Source organism: Adiantum capillus-veneris, chromosome 11 (assembly GCF_014529385.1).
Source record: "Adiantum capillus-veneris isolate H3 chromosome 11, ASM1452938v2, whole genome shotgun sequence".
NCBI classification, from domain to species: domain Eukaryota; kingdom Viridiplantae; phylum Streptophyta; class Polypodiopsida; order Polypodiales; family Pteridaceae; genus Adiantum; species Adiantum capillus-veneris.
The window spans coordinates 23540160-23559184 of NC_140941.1; the positions used below are offsets into that span (position 1 = coordinate 23540160).

A 19025-nucleotide genomic window follows, 5' to 3' on the forward strand; every position below is an offset into this window, starting at 1 on the left:
TGGGGTCTCTCTCGAAGACAATCGTCTCAGGCATGCCATGTAATCTAAAGATCTGGGCCACAAACAATCTGGCTAAGTGATCCGGCTTGAATGTTTTCTTCACTCGAATGAAATGAGCCTGTTTGCTAAATCTGTCAATAATAGTCCAGATACCATCGTGACCACTCTGTGTTCTGGGGAGATCAAAAATGAAATCCATTGCAATACTTTCCCAGGGGCGGGTGGGTATGGGTAAAGGCTATAACAATCTCTGTGCCTAGTGCCTGTCAAACTTGACCTTCTGGCATACTAAGCAAATGCGCACAAACTCTCCACATCCTTTTTGAGTCTCGGTCAAAAGAAGTATCTCTCTACCCCCTTCATGGTGGTAGCAATGCCGCGGTGACCCGTAAAAGGTGGACAGTGGCATTCAGTCATAACCTTTTCCCTCCACGGCTGTGTAACGCACAACATGGTTTTTCTCATCAAGTAGCCTTCCCGAATGGAGTATCCTGCTACTGTCTCCCCATCCCGTATCCGTGTGAAAATATCTGCAAAATCTGTATCTGTGGCATACTGATCGACCATATCCTCGAAGCTCCTATGATGTATCGCGGAAATAGCTAGAACCAACGGCTTCCAAGACAAAGCATCTGCCACCACATTCTTCTGTCCTTGCACGTGGACAATCTGGAAGTGAAACTGTGACAAGATGTTCGCCCACCGCATCTGCTTTTCCGAAAGCTGCTTCTGTGACAAGAAGTAGCGCAAACTCTGATGGTCTGTAAAGACAGTAAAATCGGCTCCGAGTAGGTAATGCCGCCACTGAGTAAGAGCATGGATAACTGCCAAAAGCTCTTTCTCATAAATCTGTGCTGTCATCTCTGGCCTAGAGATCAATCGGCTCTCGTAAGCAATGACATGGCCTTCTTGCATTAAGACCGCACCCAGACTACGACCACAAGCATCACAATATACTTCAAACGACTTTTGCAAGTCCGGCAAAGTCAAAACTGGTCCTGTAGTCAATTTCTCTTTCAATGTCTGAAAGGCAGTCACCTCTGTGGATCCCCACGAGAAAGGGACTCCTTTCTGTGTCAAGATATGCAAAGGGGAAGCAACCTCTGCAAACTTTCATATGAACCGCCTATAGTACGAACACAGTCCCAAGAAGCTTCTAACTTCATGGACATTCTTCAAATCGGGCCAATCACGTATAGTCTGTATCTTGGCCGGATCCATTTGCACTCTTGCTGCTGAGACAATGTGTTCCAAAAAGTGTATCTCTGGTAGGAAAAATTCACTTTTCTTTGCATTAATCACTAACTTGTGATCTCGTAATGCTTGAAAGACCTGAAGCAGATGATCTCTGTGTTCTGCCTCATTCTTGGAGAAAACAATAATGTCGTCAAAGAAAGTGCCAACAAATAGCGTGTACTCTTGAAAAATCCTGTCCATCATCCGTTTAAATGTCGCAGGAGCATTGGTTGAGCCAAAAGGCATCACCAACAGCTCAAATAACCCAAAAGTAGTCCGAAAGGCTGTCTTGTAGACGTCTCCCGGCGCGATTCGGATCTGATGATATCCACTCTTGAGGTCAATGCTGCTAAAGCACGAGGATCCCTGTAACCTGTCGAGTATACCATCAATCCTAGGAATCGAAAATCTGTTCTTGATGGTGATTTTGTTGAGAGCTCTATAATCGATGCACATTCTCCAAGATCCGTCTTTCTTCAAAACCAACAACACTGGAGAGCAATTCGGTTAAGTACTAGGCTGGACAAGACCCTTTTCCAAGAGGTCTTTCACTTGGTTCATAATCTCTTCATTCTGTGCTCCGCTCACACGGTAAGGTGGCCGGTTCGGTGGTGTGCTTCCAGGTATCAGATCAATGGTATGATCTTCAGGATGAGCAGGTGGTAACTCGCTTGGTGGGCCTTCTGAGAAGCAATCGGCGTGAGAGTGGAGAAAATTTTGGCGTTCTTTATCAAGTTTAGACATATTTGTCCTATCCTTATCGCTCAATTCTTTCATAAAGATTGAGTAAACAAACAGACTGGATTTAATTAATTTTGAAATGGCTGAAGCCGATACAATAGGGACAGACTTGCTGTTCAGTTTAATATCAAGTACAATTGTTCTGTCCTTCTCTGTAGTCAAAGTCGCTTTCCACGCCCGATAATCGACCATGGCGTTGTTCAAGGAATCCCTAAGAGAATATCACAACCCTCCAAAGGCATTATGAAGAAGTCCTCGTGCCGCAAATACCCCTGACAATGCAACCGAAGGTTGCAAATGACAGGTGTAATGGCTACGTCCCTGCCGGGTGCCGCTAGAACTGCCTCCGCAAGTGGTCCCATCCGATTGGGAGTGATCTCGAGCCGCGCCGCCAATTCCGGTGAAATGAAGTTGGCCTTGGCTCCTCCATCAAAGAAGATCAGGGCCTCTTGATCTTTCAATTTGCCCCAAGCTCGGCAAAGTTGTATACTCTCGTCCATGGTGTCGGGATCGGTCCCCACACAATCTGGAACCAGTCTTGTTTTCATCTTGCCTTTTCGTGCACGTTCCTCAGCTCTCTCGAACTCTCAGGCCTGTCGTCGTCCTTATCATTCTGTTCTTTCTGTGCCTTTTTAGGGCACTTCGCGGAGATATGTCCATGTTCCCCGCATCCAAAGCACTTCCCCTCCTTGATGAATCGAGCTCGCTCCTGAGGAGTAAGCTTGGGTTGTGCATCCTTTTTCTCTGGGTTGCTCTTTTTCTTTCTACTTTCATTCCCAGAAGTCTGTTCGGCTCGTTGTGTCATGGCCTCATCTGTGGGGTAGGTCAGACTGCCAGAGTGAATGGCAAAGCCCCGCTTCGCATGACTCATCAACTCCTGAATAGAAGCTCACTTCTGTTCCAAGCAGTGATCTTGGATCTCTATAGGTAGACCCAAGGTAAACCGCTCAATCTGTTCTCTGAATGAGATCTTCTTGAATGAAGAGGCGGGTAGAAAAGAGCTCCAGAATCTCTCACAATAAGCATTAATTGTATCTCTTTTGTTCATTCGAAGATGGTTCTAAGCAACTCGTATATCTCGTTCATACTCTTGCATCAACCAAGAAGAAATAAAAAGCTTCTTAAATTTCAGCCATTTAACTGGCGGAGTCTTGTTTAAAAGAAGCGTGGACCACCAAGTGCGATCATTCCCCTTAAAGTAAGAGGCAACTCTCCGAATCTTGGAGTGCTCTAAGTAGCGTCCTCCCGTGAAAGGAATGTCAAAATGCTGTATAAAAGACAAAGCCTTCGAAGCATCTGAGTATCCTGAAGAAGTATCAAATTTGATCGAGTGTCCACCTTCCTTAAACTCTCGGACTTTCTTGCTTTTATCTTCCAGAAAGTCATAGTGGTTGGCTTTATAAAAATTCTTCTTGTTCGCATAAAACTTTTCGTCGTCGGAATCTGAGCTGTTTGTAGATGAGTCCTCAGTAGAACTGTCACTCTCTGGGCGAGTTAACCTTCTTTGCCTTTTTCTTGCCCTTTCCGAAGCGTTGTTTCTTGCTTTTCTTTTTACCTTTTCTGTCTTCTTCGCTTGAATCTGAAGAGCTAGAAGAAGTGTTAGAAGAAGAAGAAGAAGAACTGGGTACTCCTTCAAAGTGAACACGCTTCTTCTGTTTCATGTCGACTGGCGACCCAAATAACCCGGGAAGTCAGTGCCTTTCTTTTGCTTTTTGCCGTGCTTTTTGGCTTTCCTTTGCATGTCAAAAGCTGAGCAATCCCTGCATCAACCACCTCTTCTAATTCCTTCCTCTGAATATTTCTTGTGAGAAGAAGGTTTCTTGAGAGCGGGTTTCGGGGGTGGTGTAGTGGTTTTCTGCCACTTCTCGTGCACTTCCTGAAAAGAAGTCTCGCTCATATATTTGTGAATTTGGGGTCCTTCGCAAAATTGAGTATCATCTTTGTTGCATCGTCGGTCAATTGACGACGCTCCATTTCTCGTCGCTCCGCCTGAGTAGGAGCGAGGCGGGCCATACTCTTTGTCGGAATCTTTGTTGTGATTCCTACCCACATCAGAGGGAGTCGACTGATCCTTGCGTGAAGCCATAGGTGCCGCGGAAAAAAAATTGGGGATCGGATTTCCGGTAGAAGAGAAATCGGCCGTGCTCTGATACCACTGTAACAGACTTGGACACTCCAAGTCAAGAATCAATCACCACAGCACCAAATAACCACTTCAAAACAATTCACAGATCCCAATAGATTTGCACTGGCCCGGCGGAGTTCCGTGCCTAGAGATATTGGCCCCAAAGACTAGCGCCCCTTTCGGTATTTCTTTATGTATTAAATCAATGTCAAAAGTACAAAGAGCGGTTAGGGTTTCACTCTCAAACTCTGTGTCCAGATGCTCTGCTGAGTGAGCCCCTCACCGCTTATTTAAAGATTACAAGGGATGCCCAAAAGCAGAGCCCCAAAAGCTTCCAGTTCAAAGCAAAACTTCTCTCTCTCTCTCTCTCTCTCTCTCTCACAAGAGAGTAAAATAAAGCAAGTATTCCCTTCCTCTCTCTATCTCCAAAGCGTAGAGCCAAAAAGCTGAAATTGCGTCGCTCAAAAGTGCTTTTTTTTCCAGCTCAACGTTTTCCGCCGCAATTTCCGGAAATACCGTACTGCTGCCACGTGGCATTTCAGCCGCCTGTGTTAGGGTTTCCAACCAAATTAGGGTTTCAGTCAGCAGTTAGGGTTAGGGTTTCCAGAAATTAGGGTTGTAGCGCGGATAATGTGTCGTGCTCTCTACAGTGGGTGGTCCTCAGTGCAATGTGCATGACAATCTCACTCAAATAGACTGAAAAGAAAGGAAACAATAGACATCAAGTGACTCACAAAGATATAACAGCAGACCAGAACATATGACTCGACTATCTCAAAGAACTGACACAGACTTTGGCGTGGCAGCACACTCAGCTCCAGCCCAGGACTCATAGGTACAATGAGGGTGTCGAGGCTCAGATGTGCCGGGATGGTGAGTGCTGTGTATCGACTCACTCTAGACGACTACGTCCAAGATGATCCTGACCAAACTGCTACTACTCATATATGCAACCATAAAGAGCCACCAACGGCTCATAAATGACATCATCTAAGTCTATCTCCACTGGGTGGCGGTGGTGACTTGGCCACGATGTCCACTAAACCGCCGTATCCCTGCCACGTGTCACTACCCAGTGAGTCCGTCCAGTGTGAACCGACCAGACCAAAGACCAATTGTAAAGTCCAAACTGTACTAACTGTCCTGTGAAAGTGACACTGTAGCCTGCTACAGGTTGCCCGCCACAAGACCGCTTCCCGTCCCGGAGAGCAGAACTGAAGAACTGAAAGATCGGCAACCAGATCTACTACTGGTAAAACTCCAAAAGGTGATATCTACTGTTGGTGGTCGGATGATGGAGGAGGAGGAGGAGGCTGGTAGAAAGGTGGGTAAGGAGATGGAGGCCATGTGTATGGTGGGGGGTAGTGGCCATGAGGAGGGTACATTGGATATGGAGTGGCCATGAGCAGCAGTAGACTGAGTAGGGTGAGTAGGTGGAGCAGGTGGAAACCCAGGAAAAGACTGAGTAGGCTGAGAAGGTGGGACAGGTGGAAACCCAGGAAAAGAGTGAGTAGGCTGAGAGGGTGGAACAGGTGGTTGGAATCCAGGGAAGCTGTAGAAGTGCTGAGGGAAAGAGGTGGATTGAGAGGGGGAGGCCATAGAGGGTCCATGCAACTGTGATGAAGCCGATCCTGCTGGCTTAGACTCCATAGTGGTAGGATTTGTTTTCTCAGCTGCTTGAGAATCCCCTGAATGGGCTTTGGAAACATCCGTTTTTATCTGTCCTGCCATAGCAGGAACTTGTATAGAAACTGGAGCTGTAGCTGTAGCTGTTTGTGAAATGGCTATAGATTGGTATTTGGCACATGAGGGACACACTGCATGTACCACAGGAGAAAGGTCCTGAATTGCGGCCATATCATTTGCCTCTTTTAACTGTATTTGTTGAGTGCGAACAATATGTTTGAGGTCCACTACCTGTTGAGTGAGAATCTTTATGCGATCTTGAGCCTGAGCAATTAACATGTCCCTATCCATCGATCGTTGAAGGTGGTTGCGCACTTCCCTTTGCATACTGTCATAGACAGCGCAATGCAGACCGTTGGTACCTTGCAATGAGATGGCTGCATCCATAATCGTTGAAATGGCTCTTCTGTCCGCATCTAAAAGTCTGTCGGCTTGAGGCACAAAATTGGCAAACATGTCAGGTTGCCCAGAGGTAGGTGTCCCAGAGCTAGATGCCCCTGCAATATCCCTATGTGCCCCTGCAATAAGAGTAGTAGTAGGTGGTACTGCTGACACGAATGGAGCGTGTGTTTTGGTGCCTGCAACACTACTCACAAGAGTTGGTGTAAAAGTAGAGGTAGCCACAGAAGTAGTCATGCTCACTCTTGGTGTTGCAGTATTGATGTCAGAGATTTTAACTTGTGATTAAGAGAAGGGTAGTGTTGCTAGTTGCTCTGTCGAATCTTTTTGTACTTTTGCCCTCTTGCGTAAGGTGCCTTTCCCTTTGGCCATGTTGGAACGGCCTTGTTCTTTGGCTTCATCTTGCAGAGTGAGAACAACGGTTGCATCTGCCTTTTGCTGCATAATTTGCACTACCCAATACATACCAGGGGTTGCATAGCAATTGAACCTCTCCGCTTTTCCTTTACGTTGAGTCCAAAATCGCTTTGCTCTGTCCTGTAGCGCCCTAAACAGCAGATGGTGAAACGGATACGGCAAGCAATGGCAGAGACAAAAAAATGCATCGCATATTTCTGGAGAACGTGGAGAAGATGGAACTACTGCTCTTTCCGGTGCGCGCAGTAAAAAATAATACTGTAAAATTGAATACAGCTGCTGATTCCTGTGATAGTCTCCATGTGAGTGCAGCAACAGTTCTTGGTACGCATTTGTAGTGTCCTCCGGGGAGAGATTCGAGAAGGTTTTTGTGGCGGGCAAAGGTGCCAGCACATTCAATATCCCCATAGCATGTCCAGTATCCTCCACTGTGAGTGTAATTCCATTTAGTTTTGAAAAAGTAAGCAAGAGGGCACTCAGCTTGGCACTGGAGATTGTGCAGGACAAATTGGCCTGAGCCAAATTTTGGAGACCTAGGTGTATCATTTGCTACTGAGAGAACACATCTTTGAGTGCCGGGTTTGGCGCTTGTAAATGATAGATCATTAGTAAGGTACCTTCGAGATGGCACCAGAAGGGCGAGGCACCTGGAGAGTGGTGACCTTGCCAGCAGTGACTGATTGGGGTGAATCTTCCTCTGAAGATTCTCCTGAAAGTTGCTCTGAACTAGGAGTATAGTCTGATTTATTGTCAGAGCTATCCTTAGAGGAGGCAGAGGACTCTTCTTCCGACTGGAGGTGCTGCTCTCGATTCCGAGTACGAACTATATTGATATACCAGAGAATCTTTTGTACTGAATCTGCAATTGATGAAATTTAAAAACCTGTAACCTGTGTTCTTAAGTCTTCACCTGATACATATACCACTATTTTCTGCAACTACGGAGAGCTAGCAGAATAAACCCCACTGAGATGCAATTTCTCTAACCCACACTGGGATACATGTTGCGACCACAACCAAATACATGTAGCAAGGTCAAGATCAAGCTGCCACCTTCGAGTACTATCCAACGTTTGGGTGGTGAAGGAGCACGGCCGAGGAGCATGGAGCACGGAGAGAGAACGCCTGGAGGAACGCCTCGTGATGGAGAGAGAGCCTTGCCTGGCGAGGGAAGTCAGCCTGGCTGAAAACGCTTGCACAGAATACGCTTTGCGCTGCTTTGTTTTTTTTTCTCTTAAAGTGAGGCTTGTTTTTACGCTGAGTTGGACTCTAAAGCCAGGTAAGTACGGGGGCTTTTTTCTTTTTTCTAATGGGCTTACGTGGAGAGCAGCATGGGTGAGGGCGGGGTCCAGGCCAGCAGGGCGAGGGGCAACATGGTCAAGGCGAGGGCGAGGCTGTCATCAGCAGGCAGTGAGGCCAAAGGCGAGGGCGAGTGGCGACTTTGAGTGGCGAGGGCGAGGCCAGAGGGCGAGGGCGAGAGGAGGGCGAGGTCTTCCTGCGAGGGGAGGTTTGTTGCGAGGCCAGCTGTGCCCAAGGGCGAGGTCCACCTTGCACTGCTCGAGCGAGCTAAGAGCCAGAAGCAGACAAAGTTGAGAAGCAGACAAAGTTGAGGCCCATAGAGGCTAGGTCGAGGGGGAGTTCGAGACAGGGCTAAGAGTAGATCAGAATTCTCGGCGAGTCCTACTGCTTGAAAGATGAGTAATTGAATCTGAGGTAGAGAAAATTCGAAGTTTTAATTGCTACTGAACAATTAAATGGCACACCCACCTGGAGAAATTAGACTTCTATAATACCAAAATTAATTTAGTGCCATGTCAGGAGCACTAGAGATGATCAGAAGCTTAAATAAAGCATTAGTCAGTTGAGATAGTGGGTCGGCCAAATCAAAGTTAAAAGAAGCAAGCAGAGTGAAGCGAGCAGTGTTAATTAAGAAATATCAGCCAAGATTCTTGAAATATCATCCAAGATCGATGACTCAAAGTGAACCTCAACAAGAGTGAGAACTGTATTATCCTCAAACCAGAACGGCGAAGGACCAGAGAGAAAGGAGAGGGTACAAGAGATGCTGACACAGAGTGGTTTTTCCAAATCTTAAAAGCATACCCATACAAGCAGTAGAAGCAGGAGAAGTGGAGGGTGTATGAGATAGTGATGGGGAACATTAAGATCCAGTTTAGGATTGAGGATTCTGCGAAGATCGACAGTTGACTTTGCCCCTTGACCGTCGACATACAGAATGATAGCTTTTGATTCTAGATCCATTGACTAAAGTCAGTTGAACTCCCTCAAGGGTGGCTAATTGTACGGCCCCTTGGGGTAAAATCTCCATTACCTTGTATGGCCCTTGCTAGGCTGGGACCAACTTCTTTGCTTTTTTCAAATACTTAGCTTGATAAAGTAGCACTAGTGCTCCTTGCGTTATTTTTGGCTTTCGGAGATGGCGATCATGCCATGCTTTGCGACGAAGCTGCTCTGCTTCCAGAGCCAGGGAAGCCAAACTTCGGCTTTCATCCCAAAAGTAAAGACGAGAGATAGATGCCGACCCCAAATCTCCATTGAGACGCAGACTACCGACTCGCGGAGACCTTGAGTTGAATTCAAAGGGTGCTATAGCTTCCAAACTGAAAGCTAATTGAGATGGGGTGTGATTGGTTGTGGCTTTGAAAGAAGCTCGGTATGCCCAAAGGGTGCCGTGGATAGCTTGAGCCCAAGTCGCAGGATGAAGATGACATGCTTTCCGCAGAAGTGCTATGAGAACCTTATTAGTGCTCTCGGCCTGCCCGTTTGCTCTAGGGTAATAGGAACAAGATTTTCGGTGAAAAATCTTGTAGTTGGCAAGTAAGGTTGAAATCGTTTCATTCACAAAGTGACTACCCCTATCACTGGTGATTTCCAGGGGACATCCAAACCTGCACAAAATATTTTCGTAGAGAAACTTGGCGACAGTAGTGCCAGTGCAATCCGTTGTTGCCAGTACCTTTGTCCACTTTGTGCATAATCTGTAGCCACTAGTAGATACTTCCGATTGCCTGGTTGGGCGGAGGGACTAATTGGACCCACAAAATCAATGCCCCATCTCTCAAAGGGCTACCATGCCATAGAGACCTGTAGAGGACGGTTTGATTGCTTGCTTGGTTTAGGGCCAAAGAGACCTGCAGAGGACAGTTTGACTGCTTGCTTGGTTTAGGGCCAAAACGCTGACACACATCACATACTTTTACATTGGCAATTGCATCCCCAAAAATATAGGGCCACCATAAGCCACATTGGAGAATCTTCTGGGTAGTAATATGACCAGGGTAATGGCCACCAGTGGGACCACTGTGGGCATCCTCCAAAATATACTCCACTTCATGAGGGGAGACACACCGCCTCAGAACACCATCCTGTCCTGACTTGTATAGTTGGCCCCCAATCAGAGTGAATGGCCCAGACTTCAACAACAGTCGTCTCTTTTGCAGTGGAGAAGCGTTCTCTGGATACACGCCAGTAGAAAGCAGATGCAAAACATCGCCGTACCATTTTGGAGTTGTATCCACCTTAAAGAGATTGCTATCTGGAAAGTCGTCATCAACCCCCGTTGCTTCTTCACCCATGTGAGTGCGAGAGAGGTGGTCGGCAAGGACATGATGTTTGCCGGGCCTGAGTACCACTTCGAAATCAAATTCTTGAAATAAGAGTAGCCATCGCCATACTCGACCTGCAACTTGCGGCTTGTTGAGCAGATAGCGAATGGCATGGTGATCAGTAATAACTGTGAAGTGGACCCCTAATAAATAATGCCGAAATTTTTGCAGAGCATACACAATAGCTAAACCTTCCCTTTCTGTGGTGCTATAGTTGCGCTCTGCCTTGGTGAGTAGACGACTTGCATAGTGAACATGGCGATCCAGGTTGTACTCCTTACTAGGCTGAGTCAGCACAGCCTCCACAGCCAATTGACTGGCATCAGTATGCACATGAAAAGGGAGAGACCAATTGGGAGCTACTAGGATAGGCGCTTCAGTGAGGCGTTTCTTGAGGTATGCAAAAGCTTTAGCCTCTGCATTTGACCATTGAAAGGGAACAGTAGCACTGGTTAGGCGGGTTAGGGGTTGAGCCACCTGTGCATACATTTGTATAAACCTGCGATGATAGCCTGTGTGGCCTACAAAGCTCTGCACCCCTTTGGGCTGATGGGAGGTGGTAACTTTAAGATTGCCACGATCTTCTCTGGGTCAGGCGCTAAACCTTTAGCAGACACCACATGGCCTAGAAGTGTGCCTTCAGTGACCAACAAATGACATTTGTTAGGATTTAGCTTTAGGCGTGCCTCTCTGCACCTGAGGAAGACAGCAGAGAGCTGAGCAAGGTGTTCCTCTAGATTTTCCACTGGGGTTAGACATTGAGCACCTGAGAAGGTCGAAAAATCGTCCATGAAGATGCGAAGATGATCCGTAAGCAGGGGACAAAAGATGAGATATACCGCCCGATTAAAAGAAGGTGGAGCGTTTTTCAACCCAAAAGACATTCTAGTGTAGATAAAAATACCCCAAGTCACGAAGGCTGTTTTCAGCTGATCACCTGGATGGATGCCCAACTGATTGTATCCACTGAAACCATCCATGAAACTGTACAATACATGTCCTGCTACATCTTCTAGCACACGCTCAGTGAAAGGTGTGGGGAAACCATCTGGGATAGTTACCTTATTCAAAGTGCGGTAATCTACGCACACGGATTTTATTGGACCGCTTCTTAGGCGCTATCACCATGGGTGATAACTACTCAGAGTGCTCCACAGGTACAATGATCCCTGCCTCTTGTCGACTACAGCTTCACGCGCTTCCTTGGTGACTCTTCTCCGGACCTAAAGGATGCCTCCTTTCGAGTCCATGTCCTCTTTCTAGCAGCCCGAGGCACTTAGGCTCTGGAAACTGCAGTAGGTTTCTCCTTTCCGCTGTGCAGCAGAGATCATACAGAGTGGACCCTACACAGTTCTTGATTGGATCTAGGCCAGGCTATTGAGTTCTCACACCACATAGGGGACGTGGGGTGACAAATCTAGTATAGAGACTTTCGCCTTTAGCCAACTTTAGTGTGACGCTGCCGGATGCAGCAGGTTGCAGGCACATTGTGGTGCACTTGTTTGTTGACACTCAAAGCCCCCGTTGCTATGTATTTGTACATGAGGATTCTTCGACAGAGGATGTAGCCCTACGGACTGCACGCTCAGCTTGGGCTTCGGTGGGATAGTCTCTTTAGATGCGTTTGTCTAGAGGTCGCTCGGATGCGGATTACTCCCCAGCCAAACCGGCCTCAAAGATAACGAGGTTGGCTGCTGCTGCTGCAACATCTGTTTTTTCTCATTGACTCCATGAGGATCATCTCACGGAATGTGCAGGGATTAGGAGGATCCCAGTTTTAGCGTCAGAGGGGTCGGTTACGTCAGGAGCTTTAATGATGCCTTCTGGGTGGTGACATTGATGTCCTTATGCTACAGGAGCATCATCTTTGTGAGAGCCGCATTAGACGATGTGGTCAGATTTTGCGTGGTCTCTATGAGACATTTTGGTCAGTTGCATTTGGACCTGGAGATATCTAGGAAAAGGCATGTATGACTATTGAGGATTCATGGCAGCAGGCTATTCTGGACAGAGGTATTATTGTGCCAGGAAAAGCTATGTGGATTACTATGCAGGTTGAGGGTTGCCTCATGGGTTTTGTGAACATATAGGCGCCCAATGTGGCAAGTGCACGAGCAAAGTTTTGGTCTCATGTTGTTGAGTCTTTGCCGCATGCAGGGGCAGTGGTGTGTTGGAGGGGACTTCAACATGTTGAAGAACCCCTCTGACAGGATTGGAGGTGGCCATGCTACTGTAGACAGGGCTGAGTTAGCAGCTTAGGAGCGGGTATGTACGACTATGAGGGTTTCTGATGTTTGGTAGCACTCAGGCTTGTGAGGCCCCAGATAGCTTGTCTTTCTCTCGCTCTGACTGCAGGGTAAGAGGAGTGAATCTATCTCTGATAGATCGCTTCTACGCCAGTGACCACATCTGTAACATGGGGGGATCTGTTTGCATCCTGGCAAGGACTACTTTTCCAACATGCGTTAGTGATTCTCACTGTGACACACAGAGAGGAGGGGGGGTGCGATGCCACGCATCCCCGAGAGGATCTTGCTGGATCCAGAGCTTAGAGAGCGAGTGAAGGCACTTTGGACAGAGATCCTGGACATGCAGGACATCCTGCTGGGAGAGTGGCCTTTGGACTGGCTGAGCTTAGTCGCTTCCTCCTTCAGGAGTCTGTAGCTCGCTTGGCTGCAGCCAGGGAGGAGAATAAGCGTCTTCAACGGGGCATTGTTTCCTTGCAGAGGATGCAAGAGCAGCATCCAGACAGTCCTTGGTTGGAGGAGCAGATGCAGCAGGCTAGGCTGGAGTTGGCTAGCATTGAGGGGCGGCGTCATGAGTTTGCCTTCCATTGGCAGGCATCTCAATGGACCCAAGTGGGTGACAGAGTTACTGGGGAGCTTTTTGAGACAGTGGGGCCACGCCATGCACACACCAATGTTAGTCAGTTGAGGAGACCAGACGGATCAGTTGCTTCAGAGCCTGAGCATTTGCTATTGACTTCTACCATGATCTGCTGTCAGCTGAGCCTCAGTCAGAGCATTAGATGCATGCAGAGAGTGGGTTTGGGCACAGATGCCTTGCCTTGTTACTGAAGAGATGTGACAGCGACTTGAGCTTCCCCTCCAGCTAGAGGAGCTCCATGAGGCCCTCCTAGCACTCCCCCCGAGGTAGTTGTCCAGGGGAGGATGGTTTGACTCCCAACTTTTTCTTGGAATATAGGGACTTTCTTGGTTCGGATCTTTGTAGCGCATTCCAGTACGTTTTGCACACTGGTGAGATGCCTGACAGCATGAGTGCGGGCTTGATCTACCTGATTCCCAAGGAGGGAGGCTCCTTGGATGAGATTCAACAGTGGCGACCCATTACCATCCTCAAGTCATCCTACAAAATTCTAGCAAAGGCTCTGAGCTTGAGGATCCAACCACTAAGAATCATACAGGTTTTGTCAAGGAGTGTAGTATCCTTGACAACATCTTCACTTTGTGGGAGGCGTCTGCCTCACGCGTCTCCGAGGAGAGGATTTGGTGATACTCCTCGATTTTGAGAAGGCGTATGACAGAGTTGACTGGGACTTCTTGGAGGGCACTCTACGCGGGATGGGTTTCACAGATGCTTGGATCAGAGGTGTGTCAGCTCTCTACAGGCGTGCACACAGTCAGGTGCTCTTGATAAAGGGAAGAGGGAAATGCTTCTTGCTCACGCGTTGGGTCAGACAGGGTTGCCCTCCTCCCCCTTTTCTCTTTCTATTCTATGGGAGGCGATGAGCAGATTTTTGACTTCTCAGTAGGTTGGCTTGCGTGGTCTTGAGCTCCCTATTAGGGCATATGAGCTTCTTGACGTGGAGTTTCCTGACGACTTAACCTTTTACATGGAGGGCCAGAAGGCCAATCTGCACAGGTGTGAGTAGGCTCTTGAGGTGTTCTATTGTGCATCAGGTTCACTGATCAACTGGAGGAAGACAATGGCTTTCTGGATTGGTAGTGCTCTTACACCTAATTGGTCACCGGGTGAGGGTTTTAGATGGATTCCCCCCGGGAGTGCAATTCGTTACTTGGGTTGTCAGGTTGGTCTGGACTTGTCCTATGAGTGGCATACTGCTCCCCTCCTCCTGTCCATTTGGAGAAAGTTGCTGCATTGGAGTCTGGCACGGCTCTCTCTTGTAGGTAGAGTTGTAGTGGCCAACCAAGTGCTCTTGGCTACTATGTGGTACATCACATCTTCTTGGATCTTCTCGAGCTCTTGTATCAGCCAGCTAGAGAGGCCGATCAGGAACTTTCTTTGGTCAGGACGTGACACCCAGATAGCCCGGGCCAAAGTACCTTGGCAGGTCATCACCTTACCGTGTTCTCAGGGACGGCTGGGGATCATCGACCCAGTACAACAGAGCAGAGCCCTTTTGGAAGTTTGTTGTCAGAGGACTGCTTCCAGGGGAGGAGTTCAAAAGGAGTTATGCTTCAGTGGCTTCGAGCTCGAGTTTCTCATGCAAGATGCCCTTGGAGCCCTTCCATCAGGTTGATCTTTACAGAGATGCGCAGAGTTGGTCTGAGCAGGAGGTTGGAGGATCGATTTGCTGTGAGCTTGCTTCGCTCTTGGAAGCATCTACGAAGTGGCCTGAAGCAACACCAAGCCACTTGCACGGAGAAGCTCTTGAGACAACCCCTTGTTGGGAACCCCATTGTTAGCACTGAGAGAGGCCACTTGGTTGGTAGTAGGCCATGCGTTTTTTGGGGTCCCATGGTAGAGGGCCCAACCCGCACTCTCGGCGACTGGCTTCAGTTTTCAGGTTTGCCAGAGGAGGTACAGAGCATCCAGCTACTATGAGGCATGAGAGGGGTGCAGAGCATGTGCCAGGACATTACAGAGGCTTTATAGCTGAGTGGCTCACCCGTCTAGAGACAATAGCTCCCAGATGGATGGGGGCCTTCATGCAACTCGAGGTCCTCATCGCAATTCATGCTTGCTCGGAGTCCGTACCCCCCATGTTCTTTGAGATCCAGGGCGAGGGCTGACTACATAGAGCCTCAGTAGAGGCTCCACAGGTTGCTGAGTGCTGTTTTTAGAGGATACGAGTAGTGGGCATCTGTGGGAGGACCTATGTCACAGATCCTAACACAACAGATCTTGAGACAGGCCACTCGAGGCTTTGGGCTTGGGAGAGTTGCCCTCTGGCACGAGTGCAGTGGGACCTTGGAGAGTGGTTTTGGAGAGCCTTTCTCTTCAGCCGACCACCCAGGGATCCCTTTCTTTCAATACACGGTTCGATAGGGGCATCACATACTAGCAGCACGGAGAGAGGCTTGTCTTGTTGTAGCACTTCATTGGTAGGAGGAGGGTCTCACAATTGAGTTCTTGTTAGGCTTTTTGGAGCCGTTATGGGACTCTCGATAGCAAAGGCGAGTCACTTTGTTCCAATGGCTAGTTGCACACAGAGCTACAGCAGTAGGGAATTGGCTGGTACATAGTGGCCTTTTGGTAGCCACTGCAGCTTGTGACCATCCTTTGGAGAGTCAGCGTCACTGTCTGTGGGACTACCCCATGGCACAACAGGTTTGGCTTCGTCTCTTTTCGTAGCGCGACAATACACTTGGGGTGCTACTGCGTGGTCCACCCTCACAAGCCGTGCGCTCCAGTTTGTGCTATCTTCCACCAACAGGATGATACCGATCCGGGGGGGTTGACCTACACTTCAGCCTGCTAGAGCTTACCCCCCATGAGTGGTGCAACGAGAGAGAGGTGTGTTGGGAGCTAGTCTGTGGCCTGACACTCTGGTTCATTTGGCGGGCCCGTTGCTTCTGCATCTTCGAGGCTCGCCTTGTCCCATCGGCGGAGATAGTTTGTGACTTTTGGCTAGAGGTTATCCATACTCTCCGGGGCTAGTTCGAGAGACTTCAGGGCAGCTCCGACCGCATGCGGGAGCGCAGAGAGGCTTTCCTGCGACTCTGGCGCCCAAGGTCCTTCTTCACCATGGTCCAGGGTGTGCCCAGATGGCACTGCCGGCCACCGGTGTGGCTCTTTCCTCCTCCCATGTTGTGTTTTAGCCTCATTGTACATAGTTTGTTTACTCACTGGGAGAGTCTCCGCAGGCTTTTGATGTAGCCCTCTCTAGTAGAGGTGGTTTGTAACTTTGTAGCCCCATGGGCAGTTTTTCTTAACTAATGGAAGGATCTTTTTCTTGGAAAAAAAAAAAGACAGATAGAGATTTATCACAGGTGAATTATATGCCTTGATGTCCTCATTGACAAAGGATAGGAAGTCAGTTCCATGGCCACCAAAGTGGAAGGTCATTGGTTTCAAGTGGGTCTGTAAGACGAAGTGCAAAACAGATGGGTCTTTGGATAAGCACAAGGCACGCCTCGTTTCCAAGAGCTTTTCTTAGAGACTCGGAGTGGACTATGACAAGACCCTTGCACAGAATGTGGGGATGGTGACTATTTAGGTAGCTTTTTCTCTAGCAGCCCATGAGCGATGGCTCGTGTTTCAGATAGATGTTAAGTCAACCTATCTTATTGGCGACTTAGAGAAGGAGATGTATGTGGAGCACGGTCTAGGATTTTGTATTCGAGGATCAAGCAACAAAGTTTGCAGGTTGTGGAAGGCTCTGTAAGGCCTGAAGAAAGCTCCTTGAGTGTGGTACTAAAAGATTGATTCTGTCCTCCTAGGACATTGCTTTCGTTGTTTTTTTGCACACCCCCCGGATTTATCTCTCTTCAGAGAGGGAGGATGGGTGGCACTTGTTATCCTCTATGTGGACGACCTTTTGACTATAGGTAGCCATGATTCAGATATTTGTAGTACTATGGAGACCTTAGTAAATGCATTTGAAATGAAAGTTCTTGGCTTCCTTCATTACTTTCTTGGACTAGAGATATGACAAAAAGAGGGGCATCTTTTTCTTTCTCCAGCGCTATGCCTAAAAGTTGTTGGAGACATTTGGTATAACTAAATGTAGATCGATCTCTTCTTTGATGGATCCCGACAAGAAGTTGTCTCTGTATGACCTCTCAGATGTAGCTGATGCTACGAAGTATTGGAAGCTGGTGGGTTGTCTTATTTGGTTGCTGAACACGCATTTTGACATGAGTTTCCCCGTGGGATTTCTCAGCTCATTTATGCAGAGGCCCACTAAGTCACATATGGAGCACACTCTTCGGAGCTTGAGGTGTTTGAAACAATCTCAGTCGTTAGGCATATTGTATGCCGTTGGAGGTACGGAATTCAGGATTAGTGATTCTGATTTGGTTTAAGAACTAGATGGATGACATTCCGACTCTAGTTTTGTTTGGTTCAGGTGCAATTTCATGTAGCAATAAGAGGAACCCTAGAGTCTCCTTATTTTCTAGAGAGGCCGAATATTGTAGTGCTGTATGTGACTCAATGTGGTTACGGAGGTTGCTTATGGAAATTGGTTTTCTGCAGTAGACGATCACGATCTATTTAGACAATCAAAGTTGTATAGCCATTGCGAGGAACTTGGTGTTTCATGTTGGACCAAGCATCTAGAGATAGAGGCTTCGCGAAACCTTTACCAGAGGCCACATTATCCCTTCATGTTAGCTCCCGCTCCCTTGAATTGGTTCCCCGTCCATGAGCTGAGAGGGGGAGTTAGAGTTACAACTTCTGTCGGGTGGTGGCTCAAGCTAGTAAAAGGTCGAGGTAGCGAACAACTAAAAGCAGTCAAAAACAACTCTAGGCTCTACGTGCGCATGCATGCGTGCGCACACATGCATGCCCATAAGCACCTCCAAGTTTCTTAAAGGTGTAATACTCATTACTCTATTAGTTAGAGAGTCTACCACGTTACGCAAAGTCTGACTTTATCGAATGGTACAAGTACATATTTATTTATTTTAGGTACATGTTGGAGCATGTTTAACTTGACATCAGAAGTCACTGTGTGAGCCCTGTGGTCAACAGTAAGCGAGCTTTTGGAGTAGAACCATGCTCTTCATGCAGTGAAGCATAGTTTGTTAACATGAGCTAGAATATCTTTTTTCTTTGGCTAGATTAGAAACTCATGTCATAAGATTATTCAAACCCGTCAAATGAAAGCATATGTGTATTTAAAGGGCCTACATAAGGACTATTTCCAGTTATTTTTTTCATCTTTTCCACTATGCTGCAACAGCCAAAGTTCTGAGAGAGGGTACTAGTGAGTGCGTTCTTAAGATGTAGTCAAAGCAGTATTGTGAAGCTTTTAAAAATTCCTTAAGGCTAGCAAGTCAGCTAGTTTGTAAATTATAGGATACAATCAATGCTGATTGGTTTTTTCCTAATGTATCCAAGGAGTCCGAAAAAGGAAAAAGCGGGGAAGCACACTCAAAATGGAGAAATTATGATGATTTTAATGAGTTTTTCTGGTAATTTTTGACATGTCGTTGCCTCTAATCAGGCTGGAGGCATTTGAGATATGTACTTGATATTCAGGTATGTTGCAGGTCAGAATCATGTTGTAACCAATTACAAGAGTGGCCCATGGAAAAGAATACCTCACTATCATTTTTCCATGCTAGCCCTGTAAGTGCAGTATCTTTAGATTGCTTGTTCTTGCTTAAAAGGTTGAGCCACAAGAACTATAAAAAATTGACATTGAAGTTTTGCTAATACACTGTCATCTAGAGAAAGTTGTCTCTAGTTATAGAATTCTGAGTTTCATGGTCAGAAACATGTGAAGCTTGTTCGAAGCAGATCTTAATAATTTGCAAATGTATCTTGTTTGGCAACTATTGGTCGTGACTCCTTGGGTGAGGCATGAGCATGGATCCCAGATTTGTAGGACATATGTACCAGAAAACAGTCAAAAGGTGCTCACA

The 19025-nt window shown here is 47.4% G+C and overlaps 1 protein-coding gene across 4 annotated transcripts in view; it reads left to right on the plus strand.

The window, feature by feature from the left end:
• Positions 1 to 19025, plus strand: part of LOC147446999 (callose synthase 10-like) — a 315061-nt gene that overhangs the window by 63271 nt on the left and 232765 nt on the right. For all 4 annotated transcript variants that reach the window (XR_015189580.1, XM_086522908.1, XM_086522907.1 and 1 more), the window contains 2 exons: positions 18499 to 18572; positions 18651 to 18729. Coding sequence is in view for 3 of the 4 variants with exons in the window: in XM_086522908.1 (XP_086379034.1) it covers positions 18499 to 18572; positions 18651 to 18729 (153 nt within the window). In the remaining variant the exon portion in view is untranslated. The remainder of the gene's footprint in view (positions 1 to 18498; positions 18573 to 18650; positions 18730 to 19025) is intronic.